At 33.6% G+C, this 16,756-nt stretch overlaps 2 protein-coding genes across 3 annotated transcripts; both read left to right on the top strand.

Annotated features, from left to right (window-relative positions):
• The first annotated feature begins 5,907 nt into the window (after positions 1-5,907).
• On the top strand, positions 5,908-7,373 carry LOAG_06733. Of its 2 annotated transcripts, XM_020447233.1 has the most exons (4): positions 5,908-5,930; positions 6,139-6,258; positions 6,547-6,672; positions 7,127-7,373. In XM_020447233.1, the coding sequence occupies exons 2-4, from the start codon at positions 6,149-6,151 to the stop codon at positions 7,272-7,274; spliced, it is 384 nt and encodes a 127-aa protein (XP_020305305.1). In that variant the 5' UTR covers positions 5,908-5,930; positions 6,139-6,148; the 3' UTR covers positions 7,275-7,373. The 2 variants fall into 2 exon arrangements, with proteins under 2 accessions (XP_020305305.1, XP_003142317.1); XM_003142269.2 differs by lacking the exon at positions 5,908-5,930 and having other exon boundaries at positions 6,040-6,258.
• A 289-nt stretch (positions 7,374-7,662) lies between these two features.
• Positions 7,663-15,560, top strand: LOAG_06732 (hypothetical protein; the record flags this gene model as incomplete). Its single annotated transcript, XM_020447232.1, has 23 exons — positions 7,663-7,863; positions 8,041-8,115; positions 8,373-8,604; positions 9,094-9,252; positions 9,364-9,564; positions 9,684-9,796; positions 10,171-10,316; positions 10,391-10,528; positions 10,638-10,725; positions 10,840-11,016; positions 11,281-11,373; positions 11,557-11,766; positions 12,016-12,271; positions 12,372-12,528; positions 12,820-12,964; positions 13,261-13,342; positions 13,431-13,530; positions 13,632-13,744; positions 14,010-14,078; positions 14,175-14,321; positions 14,735-14,887; positions 15,068-15,271; positions 15,447-15,560. Exons 1-23 carry the CDS (start codon positions 7,751-7,753, stop codon positions 15,558-15,560), a joined length of 3,285 nt encoding a protein of 1,094 aa, XP_020302515.1. The 5' UTR covers positions 7,663-7,750.
• Between the last annotated feature and the right edge of the window lie 1,196 nt (positions 15,561-16,756).

Here is a 16,756-nt window from a genome sequence, read left to right as displayed (position 1 = left end):
TATATATATATATATATATATATATATATATATATATATATATATATATATATATATATATATATATATATATATATATATATATATATATAATTGGGAAGTTTATATTAGATCATTAAATTTGTGAGTGGATAAGTAAGTTATAAAGCAAAAAGAGAAATAGAAAGTAATAATAACAAAGTTATTGATTTCAGGTATGAGACTGAGAAAGGAAATGGCATTGATGTAAGAAGACAGAAGACATTCTTTGATATGAGAGGATTTGAATTGGAATAGATTTGTTAATGTATGAGTGATGGTATTGCTTTATAGGTTAGAGGAAGAAATAAATGTGCGAGAAGTATCATTAGATACTGGCAAGATGGAGGAAAAGAAGAGAGTATTGTAGAGGGGAATGGAGAAAGGAAGAAGGGATCTCTCCTTTTTCTGTGGTACTATGTCCGAATTTTCGAAAATTTCTAAAAAAAAATATATTTCAGTAGGAATTTCTTATTCTAAATGAAACCCGTCCTATATGCGACAGTAATTCTTATGAAGTTCATCACTTGTCGCATTTGTCAAAACCTCTTGAAATTTTGTATCTGACCAAAACTCTTTTCGTTGATTGTTTTTTTTTTTTCTTAACATACGATAAATAACAAACATGAATTTAACGAATTTCTAGAACATTTAAAAGCTATGATTTTTGCTATCTTAAACCTTACTTTTTTAAACCAATCAACAACATTGCTCTTGAGAAAATGCTTTTTAAAGAACATAGAATGCATCAAAGCGCTTAATTTGCCAAATTCATAACGAAAATCGAATCTTCGTCGAGATTAAGACTCGGAAAACACTAATTCAACGACATCAGCCTTGTTGAAGATGCAACGCTAAATAAGAAAATGAGAAACGGATTTCGAGGCAACATTTTGTTCCACAACAATTGCATGATGAGAGTAATAAAGAGAAAACAGCAAGTTTAAACTTTCAAAGTTCATGAAGCGCTGGGGTTATTTTAAGGTTAATTAAGTTTGGATTAAGGGAAGGTTCTAATTATGGATACGGAAAGTTTGAGAAATCAAAGTGATCGAGAATATTTTAAGGCTAAACAGGTTATTTTAAGGTTAAAATCATATCAGTATATAAGGGATAAAGTTAATGAGTCATTTAAACAGCAAGCAACATAACTTATCAGTAAAAATGAGGAAGACTTGATTATAAGCGACCTATTATTCCAAAGAAATCGCTTATAAACAAGTTTGCTCATCAGCTTATTTTTTAGTAACAGCTTTGGAATATCTCACAACTATTGGTGATAGCATTTATTACAAAAATAATTTTAGGTTAACATGGTGTAATTCTAAGCAAACTTTTATTGGGAACAGATCGGTTTAAAATAAAAGATATTCGATCATTACAGAACATAAATACTTTTACAATTGCTCACAGGCGTTTTGAATTTACCGTGTTAGCAAGCTAAAACTATGGCAAGTTAACTTTCAGGAAAGCCATCTTATCGTATTTGTCAGAAGAGAATTTGAAGCAAATCACGAGAAAGCCGAAACAAAGTTATCAATGAAAATAACTGTTTTGGTCAACTATTATGAATAAATGATCATCAAATACGAATTATGAATATAAATCAGGAGAACTGGAAACAATACTGGTAAATGATAATACGATATCGACAGGCATAGCATTCTAAACGTCTACAAGAGGAAAGCAAAGTAGTAATGATTGAAAATACGCGTCAAATGATCAATGAGTGACGGTCAAAGTATTCCCATTGTCCTTTGTTATTCTCATGTCCCTCCCGACCATTTCAATTGCCTATTGAAGTGGACGACACTTCACCCTTAATCATACTCACATGTGTCCCTCTACAAAGCATGCTCATAGCCAAACAGTTATACAATAACTATCATTCTGGCCAGAACAATTGGTTGGTTATTGCTATGGAGAGTTAAGCATTATGAACAGATCGTGAACTCTTGCTCACACAGCAATTTCTGTTTCTTTTTTTCATCTTACATTTCTAACTGCAATTGTTTTATTACCAAAGGTAAGAACCATTTCGACTGGTCTAAATTTTAACTGGCTTATCTGTGTTACACGTTGTCAAAAATATTGGCTTTTGAGGTCTATTCCACTCTCTCTGATATGCTGATTCTTGAATGATGAATACACGCATTTTATTTCTCCACGTAATATTCCAACTTTTCAGCAGTACAGTCGTCGGTAAAATGCAGGACATGATAGAGGAATGTTGCGGTGTTAGATGTAGCACGTGCTGGATACAGAAGACCAAGAATAAGAGTATCTCATCCTGAGCTAAGTCGTTCAATTACGTTACTTGAATTTATATGATAATTTTGAATTGGACAGAAGAAGGAAAGCTAAGAGACAAAAAGAGGAGGAGAAATAGATACAGGATGATTATGATTATTGATAAGACATGGTTCAGCGAATGTTTTAATTCATAAATCGAATTTGAATAAATAAGAACAAGATAACTGTTATCTCATTTTACCACTCTTGTTACAGTCATACTTTCTACACATATTCTAGTTTTCGCCAGCACTTACTTTTGATCCAATCTCGAATGGCATTTCTGATTTGTCTTACTTTCTATCCAATGTAATTTTGATCAGATTCGCGCACTTATCGTTTGCAATGCAATTATCTGCAAGCTTTACTGCAACTGACAGTACAAGTATAAGTCTTTCTGGAGGAGTTAAACATAAGGATGAATCGAAGTATTTGTAGGAATGATGATGAAGAAAGAGTAAGTGACAACAAAATCTGATTCGAAGCGACACTAACGCAATTTCAAAGACTAACAATGCGGTTGAAATGATTGTCCATTTAGAATTTGGTTAAATGTTGTATGCTTAAATTTGATTTAGCTCTGGTGCGAGATATTTCTAAGATTTTGTAAGAGAGATTGGTATACCTTACCATTTTCTTTTTTTTTTTTAAGCCAAAAACCAATGCAAACATCGATACCGCTTAATCAATAGCTCATCGATTGAACAAACCGTCACGAGAATGTTTGCTGTCCTAAAAGGACCTTTAATTTTTTGTACTTAAGAGTTTAGGAAATTTGGTTTTCAGCTATGTCCACTTCTGGTCATTGACAAATGAGTAATTTGCATGAATGAATGGTCAAATTGTGTAACGAGAATGAACTGAGCAGATACACATTTACGCATTCGGTCAGTCAAAAAAGCACTCGGCATTTTGCCGATGTGCTCATATGTCATTAAAGTATGGAAAATACTCTGTTGGCAGTATCGATGAGCAGCAACAGTAGGTTCTAAGAAATCGGCACCAAACTTAGCATTCAATAATCGCTGTGTTCAGTTTTATTCATGGAACATTAGGCATGCAGTATGAAGCAAATCTAATTTAAACTTAAAAACGAAAAAAAACACGAACTCATCTTAAAATAGTTTATTGATTTAACTAATTTTGGAGATGAAAAGAATGGAAGGCACTCAAAATTCAAATTTACAAAATGTTTTACATCTTAAATGAAAATGAATATTTATTGATTGACTTTGGGAAAAAGAAGGGAAGGGAAAGGAAAGTGAGGGAAAAAAAAAAAAAAGAATTTTAATAGGAAACGAAATGAATTGTGAAGTAAAAAAGAAGAAAAACAGCGAGTTATGCTGATGGATAAATGAAACAGCCTTAAAAGATGTTCGCCATTTCTATTCCTATCTGTATATATGTACATGTGTTCCTTCCTCTTTTTGACACAACGAATTAAAGTCTGAAATTTAAAGTTAAAAACATCTTATAGTCCGTCAAGGTCAATGTATTTGCTCGTCACAAGAACTCATCAATCTTTTCTTATCACAACAATTCGTTTCTCTTAAATGGCTGAAAGTTTCACATTTCTTTATACTTTACATGCTAGAAAGATTCGTTTCGCTCACTGCTTCTGGTCAAGCGAATCCATGAATCTGTTGCTGAATCATTATCAATTGATGATAATTACTTACAATAATAATCAAATAAAGTAATAGTTTAAGTTGAGTACTCATGGATGTAACGCTATCAGATGGAAACAGATCAGGCAGACATGATTCAAAGATCGATTTAAGTCTAGAATATTTAAAAAATATAATGCGTGGAGAAGATAGTTCAAAAAGAATAGTTATAAAAGATAATGCCCCCCTCACGACCACGTCATCAGTTCAGAAGGGATAAACATCACAATATAGAGAATAATAAAGAAGCTTTTGGGGATTAAAAAAAAGCTAAAATTAAAATCATAAGCAGAATTTGGCAACCATTCATGAACTTCCTTTCTTAATTTGAATCTGCTTTTGATCCTATGCTCGATCAGAAATGATCAAATATCTCTGATCAAGGACACAAGCTTTTGCAAGCTATAATAAAATGAAGGGAAAAAATATGCCAAGATTTTTTGTCCCATCTTGAAGAATAATTTTAATATCAATTCTATTTTTTTAATGGAATTATTTGGTAACAATTTGAAAAACATACCTTTTAGTGGGAGTGAGCAAACCAAACTTTGGAAGAAATGATATTTTAATTTCGACCGATTAAAACACACCAATGACTCTATGAAAGTAGAAATAATTAGAGGATAAATTTAACGAAAATAAGAGCTTATAATTTCGATAAATTTCTTGACTCCGTCATAAATTTATAAAAGTTATGATCATTTAAAAAAAATGATGGCTTTTGAGTTTCACTTGATAACTAACCATAGACTTCAAATTGCAAACAAGTTCCAGTTTAATTTCCAATCCCATTTTTGCTCAATATTTGATCAGTATGGCATACCTTTATAATCCAATTCCAATAAGATCTATACTTTTTTGCAAACTATCTTGCTTGCTTTTATCAGTTGTTAATCATATTTTTCATTGTTTTAATTTTATATCAAATTAAATATTAAATGTTAGCGTAAATGTTTATAATTCATGTTGTTATTGTTTTGTGTTTGAGATTTGCTATTTTTTTTCCAGTTTTTGAGGATAATTTTGATTATGATATAAAGAACTATGATCACTTAATTTATACATTACTATAACCTAGTTTCTGTTTTTATCAGTATTTCTCTCCGTCCACCATATATTTGGTTTTTCCTACAGGATGATTTTTATTCTTATAATCTGTCATTGTTATATGTTTTTTTATGAGTTAAAATTTTGTTTGCTAAGCTTTTGATCGAACTGAAATATGCTTGCATGTGTTTTATCATGCTTAGCACTTATCGTTTATTATTCGTCGAGACTTAACTGCATTCCCCTTGATATTACAATTATTTAGACCTGATAGTTACTTGTTTCAATGTGCAGGGAGTTTATAATTTGGCCTTTTGCTAAATATGGGATTTTGACAGTTGTTTTTAATGATCATACCTAATTAATTGGAGATAGCAATTGGATATTGCCTGCGACTATTGCTCTTTTTTTTGAAGATGTGAATGACTTTTGACGCGAATTGGAATCCCCCAGCAAACAAACAACAAAATATTATTTAGGATAGACATTGCTGTTACCACCTGACAATAGCAGATAAGTTAATTAAATGATTCGAACAAATCCGGGTGATATTGCTATCGATCAATGACTGTTGTGTTCCTTGATAAATAGAGCAGATCAGTTCTGAAGTGAATTCTCTACAGTGTTTCACGACTTCAATTGAACTATGTTGGAAAATAGCTTCGGAAAGCGGACAACCGCCCAATACTTTTTTTAACAACACTTTTCACCTGCCAACATGCTGCATAACACTGACGTAAACAACTTGAGGAAATTGATAATGATGGGATTTAGATTCGCACAGCTTTCTTTGATTTTTAACGGGCCGCGGGAAAAGTTGAGAGTTTGGGTTGATAGGGAAGTAATTAACTGAGGAAGCGTGGCGTACGTTTTTAAGGCCAGTGGTGGCTAAGCTTGAGAAGATTGGTACCTTGTTGAGCCTTTGTTGATGTGCCAAACAGCTTAAATAACTTCTCCACCACTATTATCATTAGTTTTGCCGTGGAATAGACCTAATAAAAAGAAATAGGTGATAGTGCATTGTAACACCGGAATTGCAGTAAATGATAAGGTCATACGCGAATCTGCTGGTGTGGTAGAATGAGTTGGTCAGTGTTTCAGTTTCGTTTTACAGGCATCTAACGATGGCACCATCAAAGAAAGGATCAAAACAAGAAAGGAAACCGAGAAGTGCAATGAGTGAAGTGGTAACACGCGAATATACCGTTAATTTACATCGACGATTGCACGGCGTGTAAGTTTGTATATTGCTCTGGAATGCACACATAGACGAATGTGCCTGAAGAAGCGTTTACGCATCCTTGCATTGCATGTTCGTTGCATATATTCTATCTCAAACTCCTGAAATGGAGCGAATATGCTAGTTGTTAATTTGTTCATTAATTAGTTTAAGTTTCATGGCACAGAGATGAGTTTGTGCGATAAGGTGCCAGTATAGTCTCCCACCTAATGTACTAGGCCAGGTTCCTTTATGGAAAGCATCATTACCAGATTTATTAAATTTAAACACTATCAGTTGCAGTGGTTTCAAAAAGCGTGCTCCTAAAGCTATCAAAGCGATACGGAAATTCGCAGAAGAACAGATGGGTACGAAAGATGTGCGCGTTCACATACGTCTGAATGAATTTTTATGGTCTAAAGGCGTAAAGTAAGCATTATCGTGCACAATTTGATTTGTGAAAAGTTTGTGACGCGATGTAATTATTGTGAATATTCTTAGGTGAGCTTCTGAGTAGAAGGAGGTGATTGAATTTACCAGTAGTTTCCTTCAAAATATGTAGCTTATGATTTTATTATGCTATCTCTGCTAATTATCACTGTATTAATTGTATAGCGACAAAAATTATGTATTTTGAAATATTAGGTCTTAATTCACATCTCGATACACAATGAGTGTTTACTGTCACAAATAAAGCAGGAATTATAATTAAGAAAGTAGAACTCGTGCAGGCGAAGTATTAGTTTTGTCTCCTTAGCACAGTCTTGAAAGTTTGTGATCTCAAAAGAATATATGCTTGGACCAGAAGTATACGGTACAATAGATTTTTGGGTCTTTAGTCATTTTTCGTTATCCTTAATTCATATGAAATTAAAATCTTAAGGAACGTACCATATCGTGTGCGCGTACGTCTATCACGACGACGTAACGATGATGAAAGTTCTGCAGATCGGCTGTACACATTGGTGACGCACGTTCCTGTCACAACATTCAAGAAATTGACAACAGTGAATGTTGATAATGAGGAGTGATCTTCTGTTGTCGTGGTTGTTTTATTTCTGTAAAGTATAAAGGAATTTCTGAATCACATTTGCGGTTCACGGTTTACACAGTAAATCCTACGATCTGCGTTGACCTAATTATTTGTACCAAAATGATTTGACATGACTCCGTACATTGTTGGCTCAAGTAAGCGAGATGGGGATATCGGTGTGTTCGTGTTGGGAATATAAGTACGCTGGGTATTCTGGGTTTCACTGCTAAATTGTTCAACTTTCCAAGTGGGGAATCTTGGCTGACCTAAAATAGTATGGTTGGTGAGCAATGTCTGTATTAACTTCTTTTTCCTGTTTAAACTCGTCACTGCAGTATTTATAAAAACCAATCGTTGGTTAATTCAATGCTTCTGCCGTTATTCGTAGGTTAAGCTGATTTTGGCTAGAGCACGTAAAAAGGAGGGGTGAGTGTATTAAGCATATGACGTTCCTGAGATTTTCTGGGGTCGACAATGGATATGAAGATTGGTTTAAGCACGAAAGAAGCCTTCGCGAGGCTTTGTGATATACTAGAATCTGAAATTGACAAGGAACATGAACGTGCTGTTGGACCCTTTACATTAAGGTAACGTTTTGTTAAGTATTAATGCAGAGTATAAATAATAAAATCTGGTTTGCATTTATTAGTTGGTTCATTTAAAACCAAGCTTGGTTTGGAATGGTAGAAATAATTTGTAAAGGATGTTCTAGTTTGCCATCTGAATTTATGTTTGGATGTGCCCATGAAAAAGTTATCCTTTAGTACCAGAGGTTTCGAAACGTTCTTTCTAATTCATTGTGGCGACACGCATGTGTATTCGAGATTTTCTGTGAATATGTAAGTTTTCAGGTTTTTGTTCCACGATGTAGCGATCACTGGAAGCTTTTGCATCATGTATGCGATAGCTTCAATTATTTGTTGCCTCATTTTGTTGACTTGCAGTTTACTTAGGTTCATTAATCCTTTCTATTTTATCTATATATATTTTTTTCGATCGTTAAATCCTGCAAGTCAATTTTTACTTGCAACGACATTGATTTAGGTGAAAACCGAACAAATATTAAACGAAGAATTATTTTGTGAAACACATTTAGAGGTTGCACTCTATTAGACCAGCTCGCATCAATTCTGTTCTTGGTTATAACAGTATCTAACATATACCATTCCTCAAAAATATACCGTAATCAACGACTTGCCATAATTGCAAGAGCTTTGAATATTTTGGATATTCTGAAATCACTGAAAGAAGAGAACTTCGAATATGAACATCTTTATACGCCACCATCCGATGCTATCAGTTTACAGTGGACATACAGGGATCACAGGGTGATTTTTGATTTAATATACTTTTTTTTTTTTTTCATTTATCTTCGTTATGCTGAATTAATCATTCATATGAATACTGTGAAGATAAATGCAAATTCTGCTTGATAAAAAATGACCTCTATATGAAACCGCTGTGGTAATAACTTTGTTTGCTCCGTTGAAATTGTAGAAATGTAGTAAAAACTTAAAAAATGTTATTCCACTTTAGACACCGCATTTTGAAGCCTCATTCAATGACTTCTTTAGTAGTAAATAGATAAATTAGAAATTTTGACAACCATAGTTGGCATATTTTTCTAAGTGAAAAATGCGTGCTTGCTTCTCGGCTTATAGTCGTAATGGCAGTCAGCAAGTTGTGCTGCTCTGATTAGTTCCATGATGACCAGTTTTACTGACTTGGTCAGTTTTCTAATAAATTAAATAGAAGTCATTACTAAGCGCTTAAAAAGAATTAGAAATTTTTATGTAAGAGTAAGCGCATTTTTTTAGTTAGTGAATGTACCGTGGATGCTTTTGGTAAATGATGATGTGATTGAACTTCGTGCTGGACAGTCATCACCGTGCCGATGTATGTCACAAAATGGTGATATCATTGATTTGGGAGATAAACTACGATATCCAGAAATACTGTGTCCTGAAACTCATGGTGTTTGTCTTTTGTTTTTTACTTTGCAGAATTTTTAAGATGTCTTGATGTTCTGTTCGATTTCTAACCATTCAACATTTCTTTTAATTTCAGTTCGTATGTAATTTTTTCAGATACTTCCATCAAAACCGACATTGTGGAAAGTTGTTGAGCCGCCAATTGTTGCGCATATACGCTCAGCTTTTCTTAATTATCGCAAAAAATATTCGAATTTGTTAAATTCTGAAATTGATATAACACTTCATTTTATCCTTGAACGATGTCTTTTGCCGTTCATATTCACGATTATGTTCATATTGCGTTGTTTTCGGAAAGTTCCCACAATTTAATACACTAAGCAAGTTCGGTAAAACCGTAAATGAAAATTCTTGTTGCGAAAATATGAATTTACTAGAATCCAAATATTCTGCTTTTTAGAATTAGATATTTTAAGGTATTTTTTGTGGCGAGAGAAAGTATTGTCCATTTCTTGATGGATACAGCACTGATTCTTCTTCCTCTGTTGGGACCCATGATTCCAGTCTTCTGTTTGATTGGAAAGTTATGGTATTTTTTGAAATTGCATACGTAGTTTCATAAATCTTTCCTGTTTCGTGGATTGGTGTGAAAACGGTTTTCATCGGAGTATTACGGAGTTTTCCAAGCGAAGGGCATATTGGAATTCGTATGAAATGTAGTGGCCACGGTGCCAACTATTGAGTGGGTTAGATGGAACTTCCTCCAAAAGATACTTCTTCCAATGTGCATTGCGAGACTGAAGGCCATGCAGCAATAAATGATTTGACAACATTGATATCTCGGAATTTTGCACCAACGATATTCTTTTTATGAGTATTTCTGATAGAGGATTTTATCAAAGAAGATTCTCTCAGTTTATTGCCAAGCTCGAATTAGTTGAAAATTTTACTATTTATTTTGAGGAATTTGGGTTTTGTTTTGGGTGACGACTGTAACTTGCGATACAGTGAATCAAACTCGGAAGTCGTTACAGCTCGTATTTTTATTGACAAAAGTAGGAAAGGAGGAATTGTCAATGGCTTTAAGACGGTTTATCATTATTTCACAGGTAACTACTTTAAGATAATGGAGTTGATGAATTGATACAACAGGAATTTTGACTTGTGCGCCTTATATTTTTAGGTCATATCCACACTTCAACGGATTTTGTTTTCACATGCGGTGGTCTCACATCTTGTGCATTCCTAGACAAAAAGGGTTTACTTTCGTGGCCAAATGCAACAATCGAAAAAGTGCTATGCTTCCACTCTGATGATAAAGGTGTAGATTGTACAAAACAACTTCCTTGGAAATTTTACTGTGTTCTTTATTTATCTTGCATAGTTGTGTGTTCTTATTCATGTTTTCCATGTATATTTTTTTTTCAAAGGAGAAGAGCGAAAACTGGTACCAAAAATCTTGGATTTAACGATGAATGGAGTTGAATCTTTCCCTGTGCATTTCGATGACTCTTCTTGGTTGGTTGCATGTTATCATTAATGTTTACACCAATAAGCTTTTTCTGATCTCTTTCTCATATCGAGCTTTTCCTAATAGTGCAGACACTTTTTGTTTCCTTTGTATTAATTTAGGGAGTGCTATAAGGGATCTTTACTGCCGTTTGGCATTAACAGTATTGTAAATGGCTGCTCTTTGCTGGCAAACTATACATTATTCCTGAATCACATCGGCAGTATTTCGGAAACTGTGCCGAACACTATTGCAGCTTCTAATCGACATTGTTTATGTCCATTAATTCGCTTATTAGGGTTAGTTCACGGGAATTATCATTACTTACCAACATTTCATTTAAGAACTCGATTTAAATTCACTGATATTCAATTTCATTTCAATTTCATATTTCATTTGAGGCTGTGCTGTAAGATTCAATATTGTAAGACAACAATCTTAGGTGTAAATAGCGACAGTGGATCTTTTAAATGCTATTGAACAAAAGTTATTGAAGCATAGGAAAGACAAATGGCTCATTTAGAGAAATATAAGCTCCTCTGTTTCATTTTAAGTATTTGCAGGATTGGTGACGAAGTTTTAGCAAAGTTTAATACTTCAGATACCAGAACGATAGGTTTTTACAAGCGATTACAAGGGGAAGGATCAGATAACGAGTGAGTTCGGCATTTGTTTTTTTGTTTATATCAACTCCAAACACTTTATATTTACTTAATAGTCTGCTGTGTTCATCCAGTTGCTTTATAATCAAATCTAAATAAATTTATGTTGCAATGCTGCACTTTTTTATTCGTGAGATCTAACGATTCATATGTTTGATGAAAAATGGTAAAATTTAGGCTGCGGAAGTTTCGAATGCCATTAGAAAATGCATTTCTGACAATTACGAAAGACGCAACATCGAAATATTATCATGTTATGAGTCAAGGAACAGCTGATTTATTACTTAATGCTTGCACTCATATATGGTGTGAAAATTCTCTAGAACTATACACACCAAATTTGCATAAGCGCGTTCTTGATTTTTATCAGCGCAACACAATGACCGGGTTTGTTCAATTGACGCTCTTAATTATATGTTTGTGAATGTTTTTACATCTTTTCTTTTTCTTTTTTTTGAGCAACTGAAGTCTTGAGCAAAGGTTTACAAATATTTGCTTTACCAGTTGGTTGAAAATAATTCCTAAGTAATGAGGAACAAAATGATACGATAAATTATTATGAGGATTAAGAGTTTAAGGAATGCAAGGAGTGCTTTAGGTATTTCGTAAGAGGGGTGTAACATGACAATGTTCCAGATTCTGTTTGGTTCTTGGCTATCGAACACTGGGTTGCACGATTTCAGATGCATTGAGTGAAAGATATATCGATATTTCGTTACTAAAGAAATATGAAAAAGTTATAGAAAGGACTTCAATTCCAAGAACGGTCAGCCTTGATATGGAGCTTTTGAAGGCATTTTATCGACAGTCACCTTTGCACACTGCTTATGAATGCTTTGACGAAGTGATGCATGGGCAAACATTATGTGGTTTGCTTGTCTTACAATATCAGGTCATTCAAATTTTCATGACGGATATTCCATTTTGCGTTATTTCACAATCATATGAGTCTTCCAGTCTTTTTTTCCTTTTTTTAATATATAAGTTTTAAGGCTCGAAGTGATGTCGTTCAATTAGTGGAACAGTTAGACCATGCTTGCGTTCGATTCATTTACTTTTCGAAGGAAAATGAATTGCGCAGTCGAGTTTTTGCTGAAAAATTAGGCTTGGAAGCTGGATGGAATTGTCATATATCATTAGCCAGTGAAGGTAAGATATTTGCCACTACAAATAGATATTGGAATTTTTCGCATATAACTAATTCCTGTTGCCACTCAAACTATACGATTCGTAGGGCTCATATTCGAAAAATACTTGCTACTTTTCATTGCGATTATCAGGGCCTGATATTGATAATCGGATCCTATTCAGAGTCATCTGTAATCAATTTTGTGTTATCTTCTGTTAAGGGACCAAGCTCCAGCACTAGAATTTTCCCAAAAAATTTATTATGTAAAATTCAAACATATTTCACTTGTTCAGAAAATCTAGAAATTGCAGATGAGCAATCTGATGTTCCTGATGCAGGCAAGGATTCTTATCGATGTCCAACAGAGTTAGCATTGCAACGTTCGGCTACTTGGTTTGAACATTTTCCAATACAGCAAAAACGTCCTTCTATCGTTTCGATAGGAAGTACCTTCAGGTGTTATAAATCACTTGTTTTTGTTAATTTAGTGAAAGGCTATGAGATCTCAGATTCTGTTAGTTCCAGAATAATCGTAGCATCCAACATTTATTTCAAATCTTGATTTCTTGATTCAAAGCTTACTTAAAGTTTTTCTATTCGTTAAAAAAAACTACCTGAATCTTAGTAGTTATGTGGCCGGCAGCCATTGACATTCTTGAAAAGTGCAATAAGCTCATGACATCTTATCGAAACTTCTAGCTGGAACATTTGTTGTTCATGAAACAAGAAGGTCTATAAGTATTTCATTTCAGAAATTTTATGCAAATGTCAAATCGAAGCGAGTGCAATCTGTGTTCGTCGTCATTTGTACTTAAGCAATTATCGTCAAGATCGGTTTGTTTACTATAAGTTGCGTTTTTCCTCCAATTTTATGTTGTACACGACCAATTTTTTCACACAATAAAAATACGTTTCTTTCTAGGAAGCTTTATTAAAAAAGAGTCAAAGTTATCACTCAGTATTTTCATACAGTGAAGAAACAGGTCCGGAAGTTTTTCCAAACAAAGCGAAATTACCATCAGGTCAGATATAGAACAGGATGTTTGGAATTTCTTATATTTTATAAAGATCCAAATGCAGAATCCTTCTTATATTTTTATTTCATTTCAGAATTTTACTTCAGGAATTAATAATATACGCCCTCACTTAGAGAATGTTGATAATGTTCCACTTTTGGTTAACCTTTTCACAGACTGCGATCATTTTTCTTGTCAAAGAATGATTGAAATAATGCAGGTATCTAGATTTCATTTTCTAATTTTTGCAACTACTAAAAAGGTTGTGCGAGGCTAACCGTATCCTTCTCGCACTTGTTTATATATTCCAGGATGCTCTCTGAAGTTACCTTTACTTAGCTAATTATATTCTTATGATTTCTTAGATTGCTCGAATTGCACCCTATATTATAGTTTTACTTTTAAGGGAACTGAATTGCCAGTCTGTATTTTCACATTTTTGAAGTACATTAAAGTGACATTTCAATTAGATCATCATAATTCAGGATTATGGTGAAGTTGTGCTTGTTGTTGGGTCATCGTTAAATTATTTCAATAGCAACATCTTTAGTCAGGTAAGTTCAATTTCAATTTCTTCAGAATATGGTTTTAGAACTTTTTCTCACATTTTACAAATTTCTAATAATTTTTCCTTTGATTTTTCATCGTAGGGGAACTGTTCAATCACTATCGAGCCTCAGCATCCTGCTTTGTGTAGCAGAAAAATTCCTCAGAATGATAGTGGATTGAAAAAGGCATCAGCCATCGCTACTTTGCTCATGGGACTATGTTGCGATATTGTCGTATTTCCAAGTCAGGTACTCAAATTATTGTCATCAAATTATCGGTAAAATAATACAACTGCGTCGAAAATTTTCACCAGATTCGACAAATGGACAGCGTTTTTTACGAAACTAACAAATTATACTAGATAATACATTCTACAATTTTTAACACCTTTTTCTTACTAACAGTTGACTGTTCAATTTTTCGTATTTTCTATTTTATTCCATTTGATGCAGAATATATAAAAGTAATGTAATAATGTACTGTTGATAGCCTGGTTAGTCAGCTAGTAAATTGATTGGAAGGGCAAAACGGTTGACCTTGCGAAGATTTCAACTCAATTTTTTGCGCAATCAGTTCTGTCTTTGACAATTCAAGTAAAACTTTAGTATTATCTGTTTATTCATTAGCATCTTTTTGGAAAAATTTTACATACTTATTCCAGACCATGGACCTTATTTCGTTGATCTTATTTTGTCGACATCAGTTAGGAGCATTTCGTTCCTCTTTTCTATTTTTCATATTCTCATCTATAACACTTACACTGCAACAAACGTTTACTCTGTTGTTTCTCCCGAATGTCTTATCCCTTTTTCAGGTTTGTTTGTATCATAGAGAACACCTTAGTATTTTAGCAATAAGGCACATCGATCTTCAGTAAACTTTCTTCATTATGTATTTGAAAAAATTCGGAACCTCTATTCATTTATTTGTTTAAAATAAACATTCGCACTTATGTCTCTAGTAGTAAAGAAAAAGAAAGGTTAACATGTTTTAGGTATTCTTATTCATGGTTATATATATACCACTGTTAGCCTTATCATTGTTGGCTTCACCTTATGGCTTTGGTGAAAATCACGATGAAATAGCACCGAAAAATGTTTCCTCAACTCCGAAACGTTTCATTCGTCGTGCAGTCATCTATTTCTCAATAAATTTTCTTCCATCTCTTGTCGTCATTTGCCTTATTTATTACAGCACCGTAAGTTCATCCCTGTGTTATAACAGAACAGAAATATTTAGCACAGTTCGTACAGTGAAATAGGATTTTTGCTGAAAATCAACATTAACTGTTTTGGGCATAATCCACAAATGAGATAGAACATCACTTAGACGAGCTCTTTGAGGCAAAGATTTGTCCTTTCCGTGTATTTCAGATTGTATTAAGTGGGAAAAAGTACGAGCATCAGCGAAGTTGTGACTGTTCGTTTTATGCTGCTAATCATGCCATTATTATTGGCCAGCACGTTGCATCTTTTTATGTACGCTGAACTTTCTTTTCTTTTCAACATTTTGAGAAGATCCCAAATTTAAGGATTATATGGTATGCAGTGCTAAAATAACAAAAAAAAAAAAAATGGACTCTTTATAGCTTTTTATCTCGTTATTTTAATATAATCTGGTTCCAGTTTTAGTTGCTTCTTTATATATGTATTTTATCAATGGGTTTCGTCCATTTTTATGATAATTGTTGGGCGAAATATCCACTGGATAATTATTATTGGGTAGCCGCAACATCTTGCGTCATTCTTGTGCAGGTGTGGAATCGACATTTCTATTTACACTTTGACGATAATTGACTTGAATAAATCATCATTTATTTTGGTAATATACGACATTGTCATATGATCTTGCTGATTTTGACTTGGCTTTATTGTACTCTGTGATAACACACTCTAAAGATAAAAACTCTAATGCTATATTTTTTCAGATCACGTACACAAATCTTTCATGTGGCTCACTGTTGACTTATATTTTTGATTGCAACATTTGGATTACAGTTGCTTCCTTTCTCTGGATATTTGTCATTGTTATTATTAGCGAACTGTGCAAGCTTCATTTTATCAAACTTCACCATCGTGATCAACGAAGAAGGAAACTTAGTTTCAATACGAAACTGGGCATGAATTCACCATACTGATATATATTATTTCCATTCGTAATTGTAATTTCTTTTCAAGTCAGCGGAATTTCGTTGGCAAAGTAGTTTTTACTTCAAGATGCGACAAGTGTTGAAACCCCCTAGTATTTGTTATCTGAGAAAAAACGATCACTTCAAAAGGCGATTCCCAATGTCAAAAAGTTACCAACTGTCAGGCTAGGTTTGTGTCGGGAAAGCTAATCTGTTGAACTCGTTTCTTAGCGATATAAATTTATTCGGGATGTAATATTGTTCTTGCACAATATTACTAGTTAACAAAAAGTATAAAAAGTATACATATATTACACGATAAATTGGTAAGCAGTGATGAGTTATACAAAAGCAAGCAATATGATCAACTAAAAAATTCCTTTTTGCCTTCGATAATAGTTTTACTGTCGATTCGTTGATAGGTCGTTTTGGAGATATGTTACGGGAAATGTATTTAGCAAATAGTAAAAATATCGTAGTTTGTTGTCCACTGGTGGCGGATCTGGGAAGATGTCGTTGTAGGTTCAGTCGTGGAGAATAAGCGTAGAGGATGTA

This window comes from Loa loa (assembly GCF_000183805.2).
Source record: "Loa loa unplaced genomic scaffold supercont3.253, whole genome shotgun sequence".
Lineage (NCBI taxonomy): Eukaryota > Metazoa > Nematoda > Chromadorea > Rhabditida > Onchocercidae > Loa > Loa loa.
This window is presented reverse-complemented; position numbering and strand designations above follow the sequence as displayed.

Bases quoted from the DNA above. Each gene is read 5' to 3' on its own strand.
- LOAG_06733 (XM_020447233.1), top strand. From the start codon at position 6,149: ATGGCACCATCAAAGAAAGGATCAAAACAAGAAAGGAAACCGAGAAGT. The intron at 6,259-6,546 runs GTAAGTTTGTAT...TATCAGTTGCAG, and splicing joins CATCGACGATTGCACGGCGT to TGGTTTCAAAAAGCGTGCTC. The intron at 6,673-7,126 runs GTAAGCATTATC...TAAAATCTTAAG, and splicing joins TTATGGTCTAAAGGCGTAAA to GAACGTACCATATCGTGTGC.